We start from the raw sequence: 25000 nt of genomic DNA, 5'->3' as shown, positions 1-25000 counted from the left end.
GGAATAGCGAAAATGTTAAAATGTGTTATTCTGAGCTTGAATTTTTGTTATTTTTGGACATTTAAAAACAAATTGTGACATGAAAATGTGCCTATGATGACAGGTTGAAAGTGATCAATATGGGTGACTGTACAAGCTGACACTCTTATTCTGAGTAACAAGTAACAAGACCCCCATACATAACCATCAAACAGCAATGAGTACAATGCCACAACAAGCAGTTCTCAGGATTTGACTATATAGTGGATAGAGGTGCCATCGGAAAAGCAGTGACAAGAGCGAAGATGGGGGGCAGTTTTGAATAGTTTCATAATATAGAAATGAAGACGAGGACAATCTCTCCTCTCCTCTCTCATACCTTTGTCCCTGGTTTCCATTCCAGTTCAATCATAATTAATGAGGAATAGTCTCACTCTTTATTTTACAAGGGAGTCCTGGCCAGCATAAGCATGTTCACATAAATAGTAATACATGTACATAACCATTAGATACGCTTTTGAAAGGAGCACAATGACTATGTCTTAATATAAATATGAAGTATGATTCATATTAATACTTTTATTATATACCGGTATAACGATTTGTATAATTTATTTAATTTTAATTTTAATTTATTATTACTTTTTGAGTGGGTGACAGCGGTGGATCTCACTTACGAGCAAGCCCTTCGTATGGCGTTTGATTTGACTCCAGAGGCATGCCATGTGGGTGGGTTGAGGACAAGTGTGTTTGAAACTGTTCCTGTTTGGAAATCTTAGCAGATCTAATCAGCCCATGGTGCAGAGATAGGAAGAAGTCCTGGCCAAATGGCAGCAGAGAGGACTCAGAGGAGTGTTTGATCACTTTTGGAATGCACAGAGACGCAGGTACCTGCGATCTTAAGAGAGCCCTTCAAAGGGAACAACTTCTGAGGAGCGAACGCCTGGCAGGCGGGCGCAGCAGCGGTAGCAGCAGAAGATCAGCTCCTATCATTCAACAGCACTGTCACATATCCATGAGGGAAAACTGTTGAGTCATGAGGTTTTTTTTCTTTCTTTCTTTCTTCATTATTCTGCGTATGTGGTGGCTGTCTCTGCGAGGTCGGAGGTAGAGTCTGGGGGGGGGGGGGGGGGGGGGATTGGGCCCAGCCAAGCAAGGCTTTGATTATGTTTACGTTCCATTGAATTTACCAGCCCCAAGGAAAACAAACCAGTGATGTATGAGCGGCATTTTTTGAGACGACAGCTAGTGTCTAGGCTAGGCCGGGGATTGTGTGCTCTGCTGGAGGCACTAGGCAAGGCGAGGTGAGCCGAGGCGAGGTGTCAGGGGCTGTCATGTCTAGACCGTAGCTAGTGCAAGTTTATACATCCTCCAAACATAGTGTGAGCCCTTAAGAGTGGGGAGGTGGCTTGGCCAAAATGAATGAGTGGCTCATTAAATCATTCCTTTTTGCTACAGTTTTCTGGCATTACAGGCAGTTTTATTTTGCCGATGGGTTCCCAGATTGGGCTAGATGATGCGACACCAACGGGGGAGAGGGAGAAGGTGTCGTTTAGGGAGTACTGTGAAGTCAGTGAGAAACATAGTGAGTCAGTTAGGGAGGCACGCTCAGCAACGGATGGAGGTGAGGTCAGATGGGGTAAGAGCTGGATAAACAAATATCCACAGAGCGGAACCCTGACGCACCACTTCTTCTTGCGCGGCGTGTCCTGATTTACGTGTGCAGGCTGATTTTCAATAGGGAGCGAGAATTTTAATAAGTCACATTAGGGGTTTAACACGTCTACGATGGGGTTGCTTGTGCATGTGTCTGTGCACATGCGTTCGTTCGTGCGTGCGTGCGTGCGTGCGAGAGAGAGAGAGAGAGAGAGAGAGAGAGAGAGAGAGAGAGAGAGAGAGAGAGAGAGAGAGAAAGAAGTAACAACAGATGCGCACATGGACTATGACACTATGACAAGTCACCTTCATGGTACTCCCCATCACCACATCCACATGTGGTATTTACCTGGTATGTGGCCCCTGCAGGTGTAGTAGAACTCGCGGCAGAAGTCCTGGCAGAGGCGTGGCAGCTCAGGCTCCCTGTGCGGTATCTTATCCGTGTCCGTGGAGTGGAATAACACCTGGGCGTTGGGGGAACAGCGAGCACACTTGATCTCCTCCAGGAGACGTCCACATTCCGTGTTATTGGTGGAAAAAATCTGGAGGCCCACAGGTCGACACATACACAAAAACAACAGCTGGTTAGAATGATAGGCTTTTACATAGCAAATGACCGTACTTTCAACTTGTAAACTTATGCAATTTCCAAGTTGTTCTAGTTGTTCACAGTTACAATTTGTGTCATATCCAGAGTAACTGATAGGATCAGACTGAGTACTGTGCATGAATCCTAGTCAACAAACGACAGGATGAATGGCAAATTATATCACACCCATGTGAAGTGAGGGGCACTCTTGTAGTCGTACATCATCCAATAAAAAATGTATATATTTCTTCATGAATTAATTTGTCAACTTATGTTATTATCTTTTAACCATGATACAATGTTAAAAAACTCATCTTTTCACCATGATCATGTAAGATGACAACTGAATTTATGATTGGTTAGCCCATTTGCTCGTCTTGCCCATATGCTATGGCTGTCAATGGTATTTAATGTTTGTGTTGCCACAAATTTACGTCATATTTCAGGCACATATGACGTAAATTCTCCTCTCATTGTCAATGGCAAATGTGAGACGTGACGTGACAAAAAGCTGTATAAGAGGGGCTAGCGCCCCTCAAAAAACAATAATGACCCCGTTATAACTTCTATAGGTGCAGCAAGCTCTTGTTACTTGCGCAAGCAGAGCGCGCAAGTAATAGTTTTCGTCCAGTGCTTCGATGAGTACAGTATGTCGCCGTTTGATGTGTATGCGCCGTGCCAGCGTATGACGTAATGACTACTTGTGCTTGATATGGCAGTGGTGTCAGATTACATACATGTATACATAGGGGCATTACCTTTAATCCTCCCGACACTAAAACATCTCGTCATTACGTCACCATCGAAAACCAATTACACCCTGGCATTGGGTCTTTTAATCCACATCTTTATTACGTCATCATTGAGAGCTAGTTGTACCAGTTATACCCTGACGTCATATGCTGCTACGATACATACGCATCAAACGGGGCATACGCAAAGTAACCACAGTATACCGCTAATCAACAAATTGCATATACATAGAGACATTTCCTTTAATCCACCCGACACTGATCGAGATATACATAACCATCGAAAGCCGTCACTCATCCGTATTAATTACAACATTACGTAATTGATTGTTGTTAATTACGTAACGAAATAATTAATTTGAAAAGCTTAAATAGAATTGCCTTCATGTTCTTCAACAGATCTCAAAGTAGTGTCAGACAGGACAATACTTTTCAAGTAAGTCATAGAGCTGTATTCTAGATAGCCAGGACAAATCATCAGCATATTCCTGAGCAGACTAACGTTGGGCCAGGACAAAATAAATCCTTATTATATAGTTATTTACCATACTTCACAATACTACTTTTTTACCTCCAAAAACTAGGTACGTAGCAAATAGCTAAACCTAATAATTCAATATTTCAAACGTTTTTTCACAGAGAAGCTAAGGTTTGACTGTTTGTAGCGGTCGACAGTACTTGCGCGCTCTGCTTGCGCTAAATGGCCTACTTGTGTGCAACAAGCAAGTAGGCACTCGACAGAGTGCAGTTCTAGTTTATGATCTATAATCAGTTTGTGTGCCGCAGGCTTTGCCTCAGCTCACAGCTTCACGTTGCGTCCAAGTCAATGGACCTTTAATGTTTGCTTTAAGCAGTGACGTCATGTGGCAGCCACAGTGGGCATCCCTCACTTCACACACGTGTGATTTTTTCCTGCCCATAATGAGTCTGACCGCCCGGATTTGTGGAATGTGTATTACTTGTGATATTGCATGCTACACTGCACGTGTGTAGCCCATGTCAACCACAAGAGACCACAGGACTGTGCTAGGCTGAAAGCCCAGTCTGTAGGGCTGTCACTTTTCCCAGTATATCTACCTGTTACATTTTTAAACGTCACTTAACCTTCCATGCAATAACAGAAATGTGGAACTGCAAAAGCAAAGATTTGTCATGGGGAATCCAGATACACTGATAGCCAGTTTAATTTTCTCTGAATGTTGAGGGGTGCTAGCCCCTCCTATGTCCAGCTTTTAGTGTGCGTGTAAACACAAACTTTGTCCTAACACGAACATTAAGTGCCATTGACAATGAATGGAAAGTTTTGAGTGTCAAACATTGCGTAAACAAACATTGAAGATGAAGGTGAGGACGCAAATTCTCATTGGCTGGAATGAGATGATGTATTATGATGTATGATGATAAGAGCGCCCCTCACTTCACCCGGGTGTGATTTTTTAATATTAAAATAGCTCTGTTTTGGAGACATTCACTGCTTGCTCGCCTAAGTTCACAAACAGTTCAAATTAATTTACAACTCTAATGTCTGCCAGACTGACAGATTTGGTTTTGGGGACATGGAATGGATGAAGCCAAACGGAGGGCTTCAAGATGTTATTTAGGGTCACCAAGCAAAAGTAAGCAAATGATTAATCCCAGCTAAATTAGCCGGATTATTTACATAGCAAATTAGCTGTAATAAAACACAATGTAATCTTGTCTTGGTTCCAGAGTGTTGCTGTCTGGTTGGGCAGTCAGGCAGCAGGGCGGGCTGGTAGTGCTTTGCTCTGTGTGAGGTCCATGTGTAAACACCAATTTAGAGATAGACAGGCACATCATTCCTGCACTGGTATCAACAAATTAGCAGTCTGTCGAAGTCAATTAGACCAGCAGATCCAAGCCCAACATATGGACACCTTACACTTCCCTCCCACCACCGTTCTAACTGTCAAAACCGAAGGAAAGTGTGAGGAGGCTCCATTTGGTTGCATACAGCGCCTTGTGTTGCCCAACAGGTGGCACATCTTCTGACAAGTCAAGTATAAAACATCTAGGGTGATATTAATTCAGAATGTTTACCCTTGCAATAATACTCACTCTTCAGAGCAGGCAGCTGGTTGGTTAATTATAACTACAACAATAGGAACATGTACAATATCTTCAGTGCCTGTAAAATGTTGATACCATCTCTCTCTCTCTCTCTGTCCCTCTGTCGGCCTCCCCACCCCCCTATACTCATCATGCCATATAGAGGTGCTGTGGACATGCCTGTCCTCATGCTCTAAATTGCCCATTGATTCTGTGTGCCATGGGCTGGCACAGGGTCTGTGGAGAGTACCATTTGTGTGCTGTCAGCCATGCCCTGTGCCCATATGTTACTGGGATGGCCTCCAATGATGCCATCATCCAAACCAGAACAAGCAGACCTTTGTTTGTTGTTGTTTTCTTTTTTTCATTTTTTTTCACTGAATCGTTCCTCAAAAGCAGAGGGGAAAATGACAACGCAGCTTGACTGTTGCACCTTTACCGGGGACATGCTTAGTAATGGAAAGCCGCCGGTCAGTCAATGCACCATTGGTAATCAGACAGCCTAGACATGCCACCGTGTGAGAAACTTAATTTGCCATTTACCCAGTATTTCCATGCAATTACAGAATGCTACTATTTTCATAGCCAGAGTTTAATCATATTGCCAATACATTGCTGCATTTATAAGCAGAGCTGTTACAGGGTTAGCCTACTTATATATATGATGGTATCTGCGTAATGGCTTTTGTCAGTGAGATTGCTGGAACAAACATATCAATATACAATTTGAGATTTGAACACAAAACTGACTTTCCATTCAATTATGAGTCTGTGCAAGACCGATATGGTAAGGCGGTTGGGGGCGGGGAGGGGATACTCCAGGCTGGGAGAGACTTAGCTCTGATGTAGGCAACACTAAGCTTTAACAAAACACTTGTCCTCTGGGAATAGGTGTAAGCTGGCTGGCAGTAGGGGTGGGGGGGCAGAAAAGGACATACACCCTCTCAAAGGCATTAACACTTGGACAGGGCCGATGACTGGGGGAGAGTGATGTTCTCCGGCTTCAGCCATTAAGCGAAACTAACAAACACAATGGTGTTGTTGTTATTCTTTTGCTATAAGCAAAAAGGGCTCCGTGTGTGGGCAGTGTAGTGGGGAGGAGGAGAAGTCGACTCTGCCCCATTCAGTTTTACCCTTCCTATTTGCATGACTTGAGCAAATTAAATGATGCAATATGGCTTTTTGTCACAACACACAGTGAGATACCACCCAGCCACTGAATGATTCGAAGAGTGGTTTACATGAGAATAGTCCGGTAAGATCCCAACAGATTCTGCTGTGGCCCCTGAACATAATGAAGTTTCACACGTCACGCACGCGCACACACAAACGCACACACAGTGACACACACACACACACACACACACACACACACACACACACACACACACTGAACATAACATGAATCTAATGTAACATTATTTGGACTATGTCATTATTTAGGCTATGTCATACAGCGGTCCACATGTAGGCTAACAGGCGACGGACGGAGCAGCGAGACACGTGCCATGAAGTTTAGCCTAATTAATAGGCCTACCTCGAATAAAATAAGTAAATAACTAAGAAAAAAATGCTTCTGGTAAACGACAACGAGAGAACTACGCCGTTTATATAAAATAACTAGATAAGACTGTTTACAGCGTTAACTATAATACCGGCGACGGCGACCCGCAACGTAAAACAGACAGATTTCCATGGTAACACTGAGGGGAGCAGGGACATACATTACAACTACACTACAGGGCAGGCGTCTCTAGCACACTGCCTTGTAAAACAAGAAACGCAAAAACGAACACAACAGGCTACTAACTACACAACTAAACAACATGCGTTCAAATGGATTCTGGGAAGTGGTAACATATTTGTTGGGCAGCCAAACAAACAGCGAAATGCACGGTCCCCCAAAAAAACAAGCCTAGCGTCGACAACAAGACGGACGGGGGAGCGCTGCTGAGACAGTTAGGTAAATCAGCGAGCGTTCCCCCTTCCATCCCCCCCAGCATTACACCACCACAATAAGGGCAAATTCAGCTGTCAACAGCGCGTCGGTATGACAATAAAAAGGTTGTAAATACGCTCTCCCCAAAGGCAGTTTGGCAGTTGAAGCAGGCAATTCCCCAACTTTTTCTTTCTCCCCCCCTCCCTTCTTTTTTTTACAATGAAGGAATGCGGCGTGCTGCTGCTGCAGCTGAACGTACCCTGGCATCCCGCCGGTGGAGGATCTGATACGCCGCGGCTTTCCTGGTGGGACAGCAGGACACGCGGGGATAGAGCCTGTGGCAGACCTCCGTGCCGCCGCCGCTGCCGCTGCCCGTGCCGCCGCCGCCTCCTCCTCCTCCGCTGCTGCTGCTGTCCACTGACAGCTTTCTGTCGCGTTTCTTCAGCCGCTTGGGCACGCTGCCGTCGTAACATCTCCGCCGTCTCGGGCTGATCTCTCCCCTCTCTCCGAACTGCTTCGCGTCCCCGCATTCCCACACGTTGACCGCAATGGCCAACACGAGCACGAATTGCAAATGCTTCATAGTAGGAAAAAAGTACTGCTATTGGTAATAATTCTAATTTAAAAAAGAAAAAAGGGGGGAAAGGGGTTGGGGAGGGGGGGAGAAATAGAAAGAAAAAAAAATGTTCGAACCAGCTCAGAGCTGTCCAATTCAAAGTTTGTAGGCTAAATGCCTGATAATGCTGTTTTATTAGACTATTATCCCACACGTTAATGATAACAAAATTGCAAAAGGCTGTGTATGCTTTTTATAAGGACTATAGTAAAACCAATTACAGCAGGCACATTTTGAACGGTTTGCTGTTTAGAAAGTTATTTAAAATAAATTAGGCTATAAATGGCAATATAATGCAGCTTATATATGGAACAAATCTGAAATAGTAATGAAAACAGCACAATTTCTCTTGATAAAAACAAACAAATAAAACAAAAACAAAACAAAAAAACACCGTGAATTGCAACGAGCTGTGTTCCTTCCCTTTAGAATGTAAATTCCGTTTCCAGCACAGTGGCTTTTTGTGCGTGGGGGTCAAAAAGTAAGCATAAAGTTTTCTCTCAGTGCGTCCTCAGAGCGCTCACATGTTTTTCCGTCCTCTTTCCTCCTTCTTTTTAACCAGCGCGCGAGAAGAGGAGCGAGCACGGTGACGTAAGAATCACCGCGAGTGCGCGCATGTATCCCAGTCAGTCGCGCACATGCACGTGGGGGGAGGGGGGGCGCCCTATACCTGTCAGAGGCTCAGAGCAGAGCGAAGTGTCCTTTGGAATAAAACCTGTTGTCAGAGTGTATGTAGGCTACTACATTCTCAGAAGAATGCCTATGGAAGAATGTGAAAGTGAATCTTTGAAATAAGTTGTTCATCTCTAGAGAGAACAGATGCTGACTGAGTCTATCCACTGGTGAAACTCAACTGTAAAATGTTAATCAGACATGGTTAATTTGACACTGAATCTGCAGCAGATAAACATTTTGATATGGATATAGGAAACCTCACATCCTTGCTGTTTTTATAGCCTACTTTAATTGACTGTTGACCCTTCTCCCACATATAGAAAATGTTTAATGACTCCATGGCCAAACCTTTGTTTGGTTTGTCATTATTTCAATCAAAACATAGTCACAAATAGCTTCTTCCAAATTATTTAAAGGTCAGCAGTCCAACGATAAAAAGTGATACTTTTGCAGGTAACTTATTCAATTATAAAGGGATCAACTGTTGATTCCACTAGAATGAATCATCCTAGGAGGCTATATTTCAGCTAGTATAGCCATTTTCACTGTAGATGCAGAATTTACTGAAAATAAGCACTATGAAAGAAAGAAAGAAAGCTTAAAACCACTTAAATAGTGACCACAAGCTGAACACTTTGCTACCCCCTACGTTGACTTCTGAGACATTCTGATTCAACTATAAGCTGTCCATGATAAGACCCAAAGAGCCAAATGTGGGACAAATTCCTCCCTCATTCCCCATTCTTCAGAAGAGAGAGAGAAATGATAGCGATCCGAAAGGGAATGTCCAATCGTGGCAATTACAAAAGAAACAACATCCCCCTCTTTGGATCGACAGAGGATCTGAAAACAGTTACTACATTAGCCGCACCTGTTCTTACTTGGGGGTCTGTCCGGCACTCACCAGAGCTCCCAGCTCGGCTTATCTGGAGGAATCTGGAGCGTGTGGAATCCAGGAGGGGGTTCATTTGATTGTGGGCAATTATGAAAATGGTTCTGAGTGTGCTATGAAGCCGAGGCAGGACCCCTGCCAGATCTGACCTCCTCAAAAACCCCACCACCACCCACACTCCCCAACTACATTCTTTACATTGCCCCCATCCGGAGATATTTCAGGCCCAAGTATAGCCAAACGGCTACTTGTGGCAACTGAATGTCCAGACTGAGCGCAGGAGAGAGGACCATGAGGAATTTGCTGTCCACCATGGACCATTGAACCAGCCAACAAGCAAGTGGTTACCAAACAGTGTTCTGGGAGACAAGTCCATGCAGGTGTGCTTTCGGATTTTATAATTATTGCAATATATACATCTATACAAAGAGTTATAAATACTTTATAATTTACTAAAAATATCAGTAATTTGTGCTCTTTTCCCAAAACAGAGGCAACTTCTTTACCCTAAAAATATATATATTCTAAAAATATTGTGGGGCGTGTTGTAAAGTAGCTTTCACTATGAATACGCGTGCCTTGAGATTTTGACTTGCCCATTGGTGTGTGGGTACAAAATGATAGAAAACCATTGATGTATTAGATAGGGCAGTGTAAAGGAGCAGTATGGCTGTGTTGTTGAGCAGCATGAGAACATGTGGGATGCAGCTGTGGAGCCCAGAGGAGCATGCATACTGTACATCTGCTGGGAGAGATAGACCATTAGAGGGAATTACAGTGAGGCACACCACGGTCCCGAGTTAACACACAGTTCCTTAAGAGGCACAGGCATGGTTTCTGTATATGAAGAAACACATGCACACATAACACAAACGTACACGTGGACATGCATGCATGCACAAAAGCACTGGTTCTCAAACATTTTTATGTCGAGGACCAACAAACTGATGTGTATTTGGCTATGGACATCCATCAAAACACGCACGCACGCACGCACGCACGCACGCACGCACGCACGCACGCACGCACGCACGCACACACGCACACACACACACACACACACACACACACACACACACACACACACACACACACACACACACACACACACACACTACTGTACTTACCTGTATCCATACACATAGCCACCTCTAGTGACTATGTCCACCCTTGTAAGTATATTTATTCAATAAATATAAAAATTGGCTTCTGGGAGGAAAGTTCGGAAGACCTCTGACATCACCTTGATTCAGGCATAACAAACAAGCCTGATACGCCCATATTTAGGCACGTCACTACGACTCAGGCATAACCATAAACAAACCCAATTCGCCAATAATATGGAGACCCGGTTGTCTAGGGCCACAGATCCAACCGCTATGCACAATTATATGGTCATGTACAGTATATGGGACCGCCATCAAGTTGTTCGGATGTCCAGTGAGTGAATTGACGTTGCTGCCATCACTTATTCTTTAAAATGTTCCATCTTCTTCTTTCACATTATTTGTATTTTTGCAAGGGCATTGAAAACAACCTGCAAAGTCAAACTCCTCGCATGTGTGAATACCAATAAACTGAGTCTGACTCTGAATCATAAAATTCAGTCCCTTGACAGCCTTGACAGTGATTAATTTATATATTGCATATTCACCTTTAGCAAAACAAATATTACCAAGCAATGAGGACAATAATTCACTATAGAAAATACCACCTGCTTTGTCCCTATTTTTAATTCTGCAGGGTCAGTCGGGGAATTCTAGTGCTCTCGGTGTCTGGCCCCTGAGGAGGGATAGCATAGATCCCAAAGGAGTATGGTTAGTTTTTGTGTGTGACCACACATGGATCAACAACATAAGTCTGGAGTTCTGCAAGCAGCTCAGTCCACTCCAATGTTTTTGTGAGCCGAGGCAGCAAAAGTCTGATGCTTTATTCTCATTTTGTCTTTCCTTATTCTGTCACTCTGTTGTTTGCTTTGCAGCGCAGGATTCTAATCAGGAACATAGGTTTGATGGCAGCACTCCATTTACACTGCCCAAAGGTTTTTTTTCACCCCACTCCCAGGCAGACACAAACCACCACACCTCGCAGTTCATTCCCCCACCTAAAGCTGTCTCTGAGTGGCTGTCGTTGGAGGCCAGCGCTTAGCTGTGGGTCCGCCAGGGTTCATCTGTTTAAGTAAAATGGGCCTTTGAGTCATCATGCCATAGAGCACATGCTTAGCCTGCAGTGTGAACTGCATAAAGAGAATGAGAAACACATGCAACATGTGAACAGAATCCATGTTACTGTAAATAGCAGTAAATAGTGGTGTCGGCGTGTGTTCATCTCTGGCAACATTGCCACTTTCTTCAACTTGAGTCATTATAGGAGAAGGGCATGTGTTTTTGGTGCCGTATATTACATGTGATAGGACCAATAAACCTTATTTTACCATGTGTTTTTGGTGCCGTATATTACATGTGATAGGACCAATAAACCTTATTTTACCATGTGTTTTTGGTGCCGTATATTACATGTGATAGGACCAATAAACCTTATTTTACCATGTGTTTTTGGTGCCGTATATTACATGTGATAGGACCAATAAACCTTATTGTACCAAACAGTCCACTGTCAGAGCACTGGCAGCAGGACACGTCCTCTGCTGTACAATTGCAATGCATCTTGGACGGTTGAAAAAACAATGTGCCCAATCTGCCCACATGTACTGTACCTGCGTGTATTGTACACTTAGCTGGCATGGGATCAAATGCTGCCAGTGCATTCCACTTGTGCCTTATCTTTACGTTTCCCCTATGGCTTTCTGAACACTGTCCATCATCCTCATAACAGCACCCCAACCCACCCAATCCTTGTAGGATTCTACACAGCAGAAAGATTTTAGAAAAACTAAATCACAGGGTGTGTGTGTGTGTGTGTGTGTGTGTGTGTGTGTGTGTGTGTGTGTGTGTGTGTGTGTGTGTGTGTGTGTGTGTGTGTGTGTGTGTGTGTGTGTGTGTGTGTGTGTGTGTGTGTGTGTGTGTGTGTGTGTGTGTATATATATATATATTCATTACCATGTTATCCATATTCCATATTATTTATTGTATTCATACTGTAATCAGTATGCCATTGGTCCTGCTTTCATTTAATTATACACTGCATATAACATCCATCTGCACCTATACCAGCAGCAGCAGCAGCAGCACAGTTGCACTTACGGGACAGTGTGCCATTTCTATGAAGTCACCGCTGCTGCACCTCTGACTTACATGAAGCCATTAATGTCACGATGCTGTTCACAGCCATTCCACCATTTGTGGGCTTTTCTTTCATCTTGTCCATCCCTCAACTTGCACACAGCAGACACACACACACACACAGCTCACACAGAGCGCCAAACACAGCACCGTTATGTGTGCAACTCTCACACCTTGTTTAATGGCCTTGGCTTTGGCAGCAGTAAGACCCAAAGACACACAGAGCTTGGAAAGTGTTCACGATGTCATTAATTGTCCTGACAACAGCTTAATGAGGCACTGCCATCTGTTTATGAATGCTTTGGAGGAGTGTGTGTGAGAGAGAGAGAGAGAGAGAGCAAGAGTTGATTGGAAAAAAAAATCTGATCTAGTAGCAATTTCCATTTTCAGTTGTGTGTGTGTGTGTGTGTGTGTGTGTGTGTGTGTGTCTGAGTCTGTGTGTGTGAGCGCGTTGGATACGTGCATGTGTGTGTCTCGATCTCCACTTGAATGGATCTAAACACACACGTATGCTTTTTGAAGTGTGGTGACTTACGCAGAGTCATCCGCAGCGCAAGTGAGTCAGTGGCTTGGCCCGGGCTGTCTGCCCGACATCAACAGCCTCTAAATCACTGGCTTCAACCATCAGACCACACTACCTCGCCTTTAGTTCCCTCCTCCCTCCCGTCTGTTCTAACATGATTTATACTTCATTGCGCGACAGTGTTGTGCTCAGCAAATCGGACAGAAAATAGCCGATCTACAAGCTCACAGCACTGTGGATGCGACCCGTTCTGAGCTTGTAGATTGGCAATTGTCAGCACAAGACAGCGTCATACAATGGAGCATATACTGTAGGCCTACATGAAGCATTTTCCTCCCTGCTGCGCTCTCCCTCTGTACCACCCCAGAGTGTCCTCAGGCCCTATTTGACTAAAGTACACACAGGGCATGAGTACATGAAACCACCCAGGGATCCCTTTCCTGGTGGCACGAGATGAGCAGCAGCTTCGTTGTGCGAGCCCAGAAGACGGACTGGCCCTGCAACTGTTTATGTGACACTCAATGCCTGATGCCTGTGCACTTGCATGTTTACGGGCACACACACAGATGCACGCACGCACGCACGCACGCACGCACGCACGCACACACAGGTTCATGCAGATATACAAACACTGACACAGCTCCAGGGTAGGAAATGGAGTGCAGCAGCGGCATTGGATTGCAAGTCCTCATCAGGAAGCTGATCAGTGATTTGCTTCAGAGATGCCCCTGAGGATATTTCCAAACAAGGACCTTTTAGGGTATCTTCTGACACATGCATGGGGCCACATGACCTGCCCTCTTTAACCGTTCAAAGACTCTTAGATCTCTGATCACCTTTCCTTCAAAATGTGTCTTTCGTTTTTGCACTGTAATGCAGATGCAAGGGACTGTCCTCAAGGCCCATGTTATTACCTGCTACATTATGTTATTTTTGCATCAATCTTTGTTTCTGTATAGTTGAATTTGACAATGTTCACAAACAAGACCAAAGAATATATTTCTGCAAAAAGTCGACAAACACATTAGACACAGAACATTACCAGTAGACATCCACATTGGCATACAACAGATCTGCGGTTATTTAAAGTGCCACTACCCACTATGTAATCTGTATTGTATGGTAGAGTATGTTAATATACAATATAATTTAAATGTTTACAATTGGGGTGGTTGTATTTTGGAGTGGTTGTACTATTGAGACATTTAGATTGTGTCAAAGGTCATGTCTCTCTCACCTAGACACAGTACATGAATTGTGACCTGATGGTCAAGATTAAATGTATCCCCTGCAAGCAAGCAGGCTTTATTAGCTCAATAGTAACAAATTACAATGTCAGCACATGTACAGGAAACGGGTAGAAAATGGGTAGAAGAGGAAAGTTACATATCTCTGCTGTCTGGAAGAAACCACCAAAATGTAGGCTACATTTTCCAGAAAATTTAAAATATCCAGCTCAAGTGAAGTTACAAGGGTTTTTTTGCATTGGTTCAATATTTCTTTTAACCAAATAGCATTGATTTATGCAAAAAAGAAAAAGAATAATCCATAACCTCAAAAATTAAGTTAGGTGATTTCTTGCAGACAGCAACAATATGCTTTAACCTATTTCCATGTTGTCTCACACGCACAGGTTAGTATTCGGACTACAGATGAAATGTAGCTTTAGCTAACTCTGGCACATTTACATTGATTAATGAGCTTTAATTGTCCCTGTCAAATAAAAAAATAAATTGACATCGTAGAATAAGGATCTTTTCCTTCATCGTTTTTGGTCCTTCCTGAATACCATCATAGAAAGTGGCATATCCCAGAGGCCAACAAGGGGTTAATCTGCATCAGATGGATGTCTTTTCACGGTCCAGTTGTTTGTAAATGTTTCCAGTGGGGGTTACACAGACCCCAAAGTAGTACCATGTTCAGCACCACGCATATGTGTGTGCAAATTGCAGATTCATTACAGTTTAGCATCAGTGCAACTGCAAATGAATTGGAGGGGGGAGAGGAGAGGTGGGGTTGACGGGCTGGTAAGTGAGGTCTGGTGTGGGTAGCATTGATGGTGGTCCCTCACTGTTGATGCTCTCTCTCCCCTCTTCTTTTCCGCCCCTCACCCTCTCCGTTCACAGTACCCCCACCGCCCTCGGCCCATCTGTTCCTGCTTGCTTTGCCCCTCCATCAGGCTCTCCATCAGGTAGGCTATATGGCTGTTGAGTGCTCCCTGTCACCGTATGGCATCTGAAAGATCCAGGCACAGGACAACTCTCTCTATCACACGCCATCCCAGTCCCTCTCTCTCACTCTCTCTCTCTCTCTCGCTCTCTGTCTCTCTCTCTCTTTCTGTGTGTGTGTGTGCATGCATGCACGTGCGTGGTGTGTGTGTGTGTGTGTGTGTGTGTGTGTGTGTGTGTGTGTGTGTGTGACTGTGTGTGTGTGTGTGTGTGTGTGTGTGTGTGTGTGTGTGTGTGTGTGTGTGTGTGTGTGTGTGTGTGTGTGTGTGTGTGTGTGTGTGTGCGTGTGCGTGCGTGTGTGCATGCGTGTGACAGTCTGGCTTTGCTCAAGTTGCATTTGTTTGGCAAAAGAGAGCCACAAAGGTAAAGGGTTAATTCATTTGAATATTTAATTCAAATTATTATTAATATTATATGGTAGCTCAAGAGATGCTGTTGACGCAGTTTGAAATCTAAGCAGTGTCACTGCCTCTCCAAGCAATTTGTACCTTTCCTTATTAACTACACCATTAAGTTTATGCTCCAAATTCTTGTTGGCACTGCAAATATGGTTGGAATCAATTCTCACTTAACGCTCTCTAAACATGAGCACATCGTCTGACGTGGACCTGCCTGAAGTGTTGCATTACCTCCGTGCCTATTCAACTTTTACAAGTTAAAACAAAAAAGCCTGGTAGACATGCCAGCCATATATTAATCAATTCCACGCGTATTTAGATTAAGCAAGTGGAAAGCGTTTTATTTCCCATTATTTGGAAATGGTTTCACTCAAGGTGGTCCTCCATGTGAATGTGAAGAGGTTTGATAGGAGAGTTGCAGTGTAGCACAAGCTATCCCCAGAATCTACGCTATTTGGTGTACCCAGGACTTTTTGTGGTTGATTGTGAAATTCCGGTTTACACAGACTTCTTTTGCACCGGGGTCGTTTTACAACGGAAAAGGGAAGAGGGGGAACGGGACGGGTCTGGAGAAGGCAGTTAGGTGTGGTGAAGGATTTCGGTTAGAAAATTCTCTCCTTTCATCTCTCCCGCACACAAAGGTCAACGTTTGGGAACCTGCTGTGTTTTATTGTCCCGGGGAATTGTTTTGAGGTCTCCTTTCGGAGTAATATTTCCTCGTCTGGCTCTCGTTCTTTTATACAGAGGAGCCAAAGTGAAAACTTCCCCTTTTTGTCTGGGATCTGATTACCAGGAATGAGTCATTTTCATGATGTGCCAGCCTCTCATGTCAGGATGTTTTTGTTCTAATCCCTTTCAGTTAGGCCAAGGTTGGTCCGCTAGAAAACACTGCCCAGTTGTTACAGTATACATTTTCATATTGACTCCCCAAATGTAATTCAAACTGTGGTCCCCTTTGTGTTTTTCAGTCCATACCAGAAGGTACTTGGTGGTAGCTTTGATGCAACAGCTCCAAAAATGTGTTATGCTACCGGTACTCTTTTGTTTGAGTAGTACTAAACTCAGTGGGACGTCAAAATGTCTTTATGTCCAGGTGCATTTCCTTCTGGCCCCCTACTCTTAGTCTTTCTGTATCACCTAACTCTTTAATGACTGCGAAGTCTTCCGATTGGTCATGCACATCTGTGTGTTAGTCAGATGTGCCCCAACCAATACCCCCCACACAATGCACACGCATGCACGCACGCACATACTAGCCTTAAGGTTTTCATTAGCTGCTGGGTGATGGTTCTGTCAGAAGGTGGTCTCCGCATCAGCCCCAGTGACGGCAGGCTTGAGTCAGACAGATGGAGCAGTGGAGCTCTGGGCCTCGGGCCTCTCCCAGGGTCCACCAGAAGAGCAGGGAGGTCACTGCCCTCTCTGCCACTCCCCTGTCCTTCTGATTCTCTCTAGCCCTCTGTCTTGACCACGAGAGAGACTTGCAAAACAAAAATGCATTTGTCCTCAGGCACGTTGTTCACACACGCACACACGTGCATGCACACACAAACAGGAACACAAACAGATGCAGGACCCACTGCAGTGGCTAAACACACCCGCTCCAACATTATCTTCTCGCTGCTCCCCTCACAGCCATTAGAAGCAAGACAACAAATTAACCAAAGTCAATGACCATAAACAGAGGCTGTGATTTTCTACTTTCTTGTGGGAATGCTTATTTTGTAAATATTTTAGGGAACAAAGTACAAATCAGGACTGTAGAAAAAACAAGTTTATCTTCCACTAATTGCAAAGATACAGCATGGATTTTTTTCCAGAGGGGTTGTGGTCCCAACTGTGCTGTTACAGTCCAGATGGCGATAACACTGCTGGACCACCAAAGATTTGAAGTTTGCTGGAAATGTACAATATATCCCAGATAAAGAGGTTTCCTCATCTATGCAGTTCATCCGTCTTGTCTCTGGACAGACTGCAGGAATAGTGTTTCATTTGAGTTAACCAGGGCAGTTCTGAAGTTTCAATTTGAAAGACAGGAACCCGGGACAAAATAGTGAATGGCTTTAGGGTTGAATAATATATTATATTATACATAAAATAAATGTTTTTTGTATGCATACTTCATACATAAAGGCAATTCAAAATGCTTAACATTTAAAACTTAATGATCTGCTACATTAGTTGTTTTCATATTGAAAATGTTTTACTCGGCATATGTGCGTGTAAGGTCATGTTAGAGAAAACTAACGATCTTCCTCATAATAGCAGCCTTTAATAAATGGTATATTTTCGGTAAATGTGTTTTGAATCTTCAAAATAAGGGTTGAACGGGGAGATATCCTGGCATATAGTAATAATTCTTTAATTAATCCTGGCGATGATTGTTAATTATGGGAGCCAGTACTTAAACAGTCAAACTGTATGTATATTACAAAACAAATACATTTTGGGCTGAACGATTAGGTCGGCAGTGCCACGTAGGTGTGGCGTGGCTCTAACGGTTTGTATGTCTACAAGTAGGGCACTTGTGAAGTGAGATGTACACCACCATATTGCAATAGAAGCGTGGTGGCTGGCACAAGTAGGTGTGTGACATCGGTGCTAGTAAAAATATGTGGTAATCTGTTGTACAATGCTATGTTCATGCTCCATATTAGGCAGAATTGTATCCGGGGGGGCAAAGCATGTTGCCAGGACTTGACCGCAAATCTGCTCTATAAGCACGGAATCAATAATGCTCTGACACAAAGGTCTTTGATTGTTGGAGTTATTATGATTTTACAAGCCAAGACAGAGAAGCCACATGGTGTGTTTTGTATTAAGAGCCTAAACGAACTGGGGCCTTTATATTCTTGCGGTGCATTTGGCCCACCAATAGAGCTCTGTGAATTTTGATATCCGAGCGAAAGTCGACTTGACCCGACACTGCGTGTGAGATACAGCCGCCAACAAATAAGAGGAGTGGTTGCTCATAAATCATTTGCACACAGTGCAATACTTTGAAGGCATTTCAACACTTGTACTTCCTTGGGAATGTGGACTCTCCCTGCTACCAATCTTTCTCTATAGTGGCTTCCTGACCGCCAATATGTACATAATAACAAATATTTATATGTTCACATGGACAGAGCTGTTGCAGTTTCTATCCCACCAACAATGTCCAATCTCTTGAACGTGCTGCAGGTTGAACACTGCGCAATAGAAGTGTTAACAAATGGTAAATGGTGCATTTCTATGGCGCCTTTACCCATGGCGCTTTACATAGATTGTGCATTACATAGATTGGCAGGAATCCTTGCAAGGCACCAACCTGCTCATCAGGAGCAATTATAGGTTCAGCGTCTTGCTCAAGGACACTTCGACTCTAACACTGGGGGAGCCTGGGATCGAACTGGTTCCCAAGTGACTATACTCTACCTCCTGAGTCACTACCGGCTCCCTAACAAACACAAAAACAAAACCATTTAAATTCTTCCTGTTATCCATGAAAGTTGAGTTGGCTCTGTGGTCCTGCTGTGACTAAACAGAGGAAAGCGGTTTTAGCATCACCTCAGTTCACAAGAGTGGCAAGAGGCTGAACGTTGAGAATTTGGGAGAGGCTGCCAAAAATTAAGAGAGGGGCTATATTCTCCGAGATGATAAGATTCGAACAACACAACACCAGAAATGTAACATGTGCTGTGGTTGAATAAAGCTACTGTAACAATTATAACAGACTTCGATTTTTAGGCAAATAGTTAAAATGTTGAGCAGTGACCTGGTAGGGGTTCAGGGCCTGACTGTGTGGCTGTCTGCGTGCACCGTGCTGATGCAGCAATCTCCTTTGTTTGTGTCAGACTCGGCTTTCCTCTGGCTGCCCTGTGTAGCTTCTCGCTAAACACACAATCAAGAGTGAGGTGACGCAGTTTGCTGTTATAGCATCACCCAACATTTTACATTTCAAATAATGCTACACCGTGACCATATCTGTCATTTGGGAGGTCTTGTGTTCTTATGCAAACACAGCTCAGAAGAGATGATTTGTTTAAAAAAAAAAAAACAATTTGAAATGTACATTTTATACTTCATGTGGTCTCGTTATCATAGCCAGTATACAGAACATAACTCCCAGAGCGTGAACGCACGACATATCACTCAGTGTGCAGAAAACAAAATAGCATATTGACACATTGTTTACATTTTTGTTATACATAAAAGAGGCAGAACCAGTATACAGATTGTGCCAATGATAATTGTTTAGCTGGTTGTTTGGACTGGCTGTGTGTCACACTATTGGGGGCCTGGCTAAATATTTACTGGTGGTGGTTTGGGTGGGGAGGGGGGGCACATCGAAGGCATCTACTGCCGAGGCAATGTGTCAGGAACCAGGTTGCGGTGGGTGTGGGGATTGGGGTTTTAAGATGGTGATCTCACTCTAAACCTATGATGTCGTTGGAAGGTAGCAGGGGTGGGTGTGGGCTGTGATCTTCACTCATGACCCTTTTTACCATTTTAGGGACCCATAGAGCTGCTGCTGACCTGGAGGCAGTGCATGGCATGTTTGGGGCCTGCGGAATATATCCCAAGCTTTAACCTATACAACAGGGCCAATTATAGCTGCGAAAGGCCAAACAATACAATCCATCAGTCAAGCTGGGTAAACAGGAATGGGCAGCCATGTCGTGGAATAAACTCCCAACCCCACGAAAGCGAAGGGTCAGATGGGCTGTTTGATTGTCTAATTGAGGGGGTGGACTTTGTGTGTGTGTGTGTGTGTGTGTGTGTGTGTGCGTGTGCGTGCGTGCGTGCGTGCGTGTGTGCGTGTGCGTGTGTGTGTGTGTGTGTGTGCGCGCGTGCGTGTGTGCGTGCGTGCGTGTACATTCAAGCGTAAATACAGGTGTAAACACGCATGTGCATGTGTAGCATATGTGTATAAGAGCAAATGTGTGTGTGTGTGTGTGTGTGTGTGTGTGTGTGTGTGTGTGCGTGCGTGTGGGCAATTGTATATGTGTCCATACTGTGAAAGAGAGAGAGAGAGACCATGTTTGTGTGCATCACTACCTAAACACTACCGGGCTGGGGCACCCTGATGTCTAATGAATGTGTGTTTGTTCTTTGGACCCCACACACACGTGTTTATTTGAACATGGGATAGTGTTGCTGGGCTGTTTTTATCTTCCCTGTGTTCCCCACCTCCACACGTGTGCCGCAGATACACCTTGGCCAGCGCCACGCATGCACCTTTTTTCCGAAGAGCCCGGAGAAAGCGTCAGCTAGCCTATAACAACACCACACTACAGCCAGGGAAACATTATCTTTATTAGTCCGTCCAACGACATCCAGCTAACGAGGAGACAGTGACACTCTTCATTTCCTGCCGGTTTGTGGTCCAGGTCGTTGTCTTTCTTTCCTTTCCATGGCGCCTGTCGAAGCGGGCGGCGGTGGTCCCTGGGCCGGAAAGATTGTGCGGTCAGTTTGATGTCAACGACGTGGCGATGCGGGTCAGGGAGAGCAGCAGAAGTAGCACAGAGGCTAAGAGCTACAGCCAGACCACCAGCGGAGGAGGCCTTCACCTCCTTCCTCAGCCATCAATCACTCTCTCTCTCTCTCTCTTGCACACACGCACGCACGCACACACACACACACACACACACACACACACACACACACACACACACACACACACACACACACACACACACACACACACACACACACACACACACACACACACACACACACACACACACAAAGTAATGATGAATACCAGGTAAGACAGCCACACATAGGCCTACTCATCCTCATCCCTCACCATGCATGTGATGGTTTATCCTGCAGGCTATCACACACTTGCTTGACAAAAAAACTTTTCAAATATCTATATCTATCTGTTTTTTTTTCAGGAAACAGCACCTTATTATTAAATATTGATTTTACTTCAAATTCCAAGCAGTGATGATGGTGTTGTAATGTTCAATATGTGTCCTAAAATCTGTTCTGTGTCGTTTAGACAGATATATATATGCACTGCTTAGGTCTGAAGGTCGCATTCTGTAGGTAGGTCAATGATTCAATCCACACAATTTAGCCATGCTTGTCAAAGTGTCCTTGAGCAAGACACCCTCCCCCTCCCTAGCACTACTCCCCTCACTGGAAAGCTTAATTTATACTAACCAATTTATACTAACTCGCTCTAGTGCCACGCAAAAAAAGGAAAATCATTTTTAATACATTAAAAAGGTTCCCACTCTGTGGGAACCTTGTCCAGGTTGTCCAGGTGCCCAGTTGTCCAGGTGTCCACTCATGCAGGTGCCCTGTTGTCCAGGTGCCCTGTTGTCCAGGTGTCCACTCATGCAGGTGCCCTGTTGTCCAGGTGCCCTGTTGTCCAGGTGCCCAGTTGTCCAGGTGTCCACTCATGCAGGTGCCCTGTTGTCCAGGTGTCCACTCATGCAGGTGCCCTGTTGTCCAGGTGCCCTGTTGTCCAGGTGCCCAGTTGTCCAGGTGTCCACTCATGCAGGTGCCCTGTTGTCCAGGTGCCCTGTTGTCCAGGTGCCCAGTTGTCCAGGTGTCCACTCATCCAGGTGCCCTGTTGTCCAGGTGCCCAGTTGTCCAGGTGTCCACTCATCCGGGTGCCCAGTTGTCCAGGTGCCCTGTTGTCCAGGTGCCCTGTTGTCCAGGTGCCCATGCACTCGTCCAGTTGGCCACTCATCCAGGTGTCCACTCATCCGGGTGCCCAGTTGTCCAGGTGCCCTGTTGTCCAGGTGCCCTGTTGTCCAGGTGCCCATGCACTCGTCCAGTTGGCCACTCATCCAGGTGGCCACTCATCCAGGTGCCCAGTCGTCCTGGCCACATGTGTGTGTGTGTGTGTGTGTGTGTGTGTGTGTGACATGACATATATGTCATACAAATGCAAACTGTACAGTACATATGCAAGCTGGAAGCATGCAATGTAGTGCCTGTTGTTTCCTATCGTATGGCATGCATTATTGGTGTATGTATACATTTTAAGCTGCCCTCAGAACAGCAAATTAACATTGGTGTATTATGTATAGCATTTAAGCTGCCTTGAGAGCAGCATTCAAAAGCCCCTGCTTTATTTGCAGTGATGCAATATGCTGCCGCTCCAAAATTCAAAATTTCATTGAACCTCCCTCCCACTCTTAGCCCCGCCTCCCGCTCTTTCTGAGGGCCAATGAAATGGAATGCTGCCCTCAGAACACCAAATATAAGTCACGGCGCAGTAGGTCTATATTAACATTAACAGCAGCAGGTGGCACATCATCAGAATACACAATAATAGTACATGTTATTACCTTCCACGTTCCTCCTTCTCCTTCGCAACACAACTCCACAGCGTCCTCAATCATCAACGCTATAGGCTATAGTAGTTTGCTTCTTCTACACAACTCGTTTTGGATTTAACCCACCACAGAAATCAGAAATTCTTTCCTGAGCCATGCGGTAAATAAACAAGAACATCCTGACACTCTGACAGCTGACCGGAGAGATTCTCTTTTTTAGGGACTCCTGCTAAGGGTGAGGGGTTTTGAGGTGCGACTGCCCATCCTGACTACCTGTTGTCTAGCAATTAGGAAGGCCAGGACCCAGACAGTCATAGCTGAGGTCACCCAGAATGTACTGTGGATTTTATGCATCTTTTCTCTTGAGTTTCAGCATTTAGTTTCAGCATCACTTATATAAATCAGCCCAGGTGCTCTGACCATCCTGTTAAGAGATTCATCCATGAAGACCTAAAACCCCTAATAATCACTGACCTCCAGCTTAACATTCACTGATAAGAATGTTTAGCCCTCTTACGTCACACCAGAACCTCTTTGATGTTCCACAGCTAGCCTACGTCAGCAAGGCAGGACGGGTGGTATAGTGGGGGGAGAGGGGTAATTATGAACAAACTATATCAGGTCTTGGGACATTGCCACTGGCAGAATGGGAGCTTTAAATTAGGAATACATTCTTCTACTTTTATCTAATTATTTTTTAGGCCTATAATGTATTTTTAGCAAGCTCAGTTTAACATGTTTTTTATACTTGTTTTAAAGATCTGTACACAAGAATTATGAATATGATATAATGCATGTTGTTGGCCTCAGAATAAATTTATTTTTCCTTTCAGGTCATCATCACGATAGCCAAAGAACATAAACATAACATAAACAGATGTTTTGCTGTTTCTTACACCAATAATAACTTACGCCAATAATCAACTTTATTAGGAAAAACACTAAAAAGGGCTATGACTAGCAGAATAGAGGTGTAACGATACTTCAAGGACCCCACCATCAATATGCAAACAATTAAATATTGTATTGTATTGTTAGTAATATTGTATTGAATCGTTTTGCAATGCAAATAATCGTATCAATACTAAGTACTTGTGCATAGCAATTTTAAAAAGAAAACGTAGAAAGAGGGGTTTAAATACCTTTCCATTCCATATCACTACACTTGGTCATGTGTTCAAGTCAAGGTGCAGGTTTGTCCATATGTGTTCAAAATACAATGTCCATTTGCCAGAGAATCACTATGTTTACTTATTTATGTCCATTCATAATTCATTTTCCCCTTATAAAACCTGCACTATCCACGTTTCACACAGATTAAATGTTACAGCTAAATAGTTAGTTACTGTATCGATTTGAAATCATGAATCGAATCGTATCGCCATGAATGAACCAACATTTTCCATCATTGTATCATAATGCATATCTTATGTATACCTGTTAATATCTATTCAGACATGTACGCACACACGCACGCACGCACGCACGCACGCACGCACGCACGCACGCACGCACACACACACACACACACACACACACACACACACACACACACACACACACACACACACACACACACGCACACACGCATACATTACACATACACTACTTGATATAACTCCCCAGTCCTAGTTCACACCAGTGCTCTCTGTTCATCTCAGTAGGTGTGATAGCATTCACTCCTGTTGTGAGAAACACTTCCTCCTGTGCCTTTCAGATTGTCTCCAACATTCTCCTACAGCTTGAGGCCTTATTGCTGCCCACCCAGAGAGGTTATGGGGATTCACTACTACTGCCCTCTCTCTCTCTCTCTCTCTCTCTCTCTCTCCTTCCCTAAGTGGGTGGTCCTCTGGGGTATGGCTGGCTGAGGCACAGGTGGAGCATTGTAGGGGTGCTCACAAAAATACCCCCCACACACCCACCCACCCACCCACACACACACACACACACACACACACACACACACACACACACACACACACACACACACACACACACACACACACGCACACACACACACACACACACACACACACACACACACACACACACACACACACACACACACACGCACACACACACACACACACACACACACACACACACACACACACACACACACACACACACACACACACACACACACACACACACACACACACACACA

General features: G+C 44.4%; 1 protein-coding gene across 1 annotated transcript in view; it reads right to left on the bottom strand.

The window, feature by feature from the left end:
* hhip (hedgehog interacting protein) overlaps nucleotides 1-8098 on the bottom strand; it is a 44686-nt gene extending 36588 nt beyond the window's left edge. Inside the window, exons 1-2 of the mRNA XM_080759504.1 lie at nucleotides 7242-8098; nucleotides 1985-2177 (exon numbers count right to left, since the gene is read on the bottom strand). Of these exons, the coding sequence (XP_080615630.1) occupies nucleotides 1985-2177; nucleotides 7242-7565 (517 nt within the window). The 5' untranslated portion in view covers nucleotides 7566-8098. The remainder of the gene's footprint in view (nucleotides 1-1984; nucleotides 2178-7241) is intronic.
* Nucleotides 8099-25000: the final 16902 nt, after the last annotated feature.

This window comes from Protomyctophum bolini, assembly GCF_963924005.1.
Source record: "Protomyctophum bolini genome assembly, chromosome: 3".
Taxonomy (NCBI): Eukaryota; Metazoa; Chordata; class Actinopteri; order Myctophiformes; family Myctophidae; genus Protomyctophum; species Protomyctophum bolini.
This window is presented reverse-complemented; position numbering and strand designations above follow the sequence as displayed.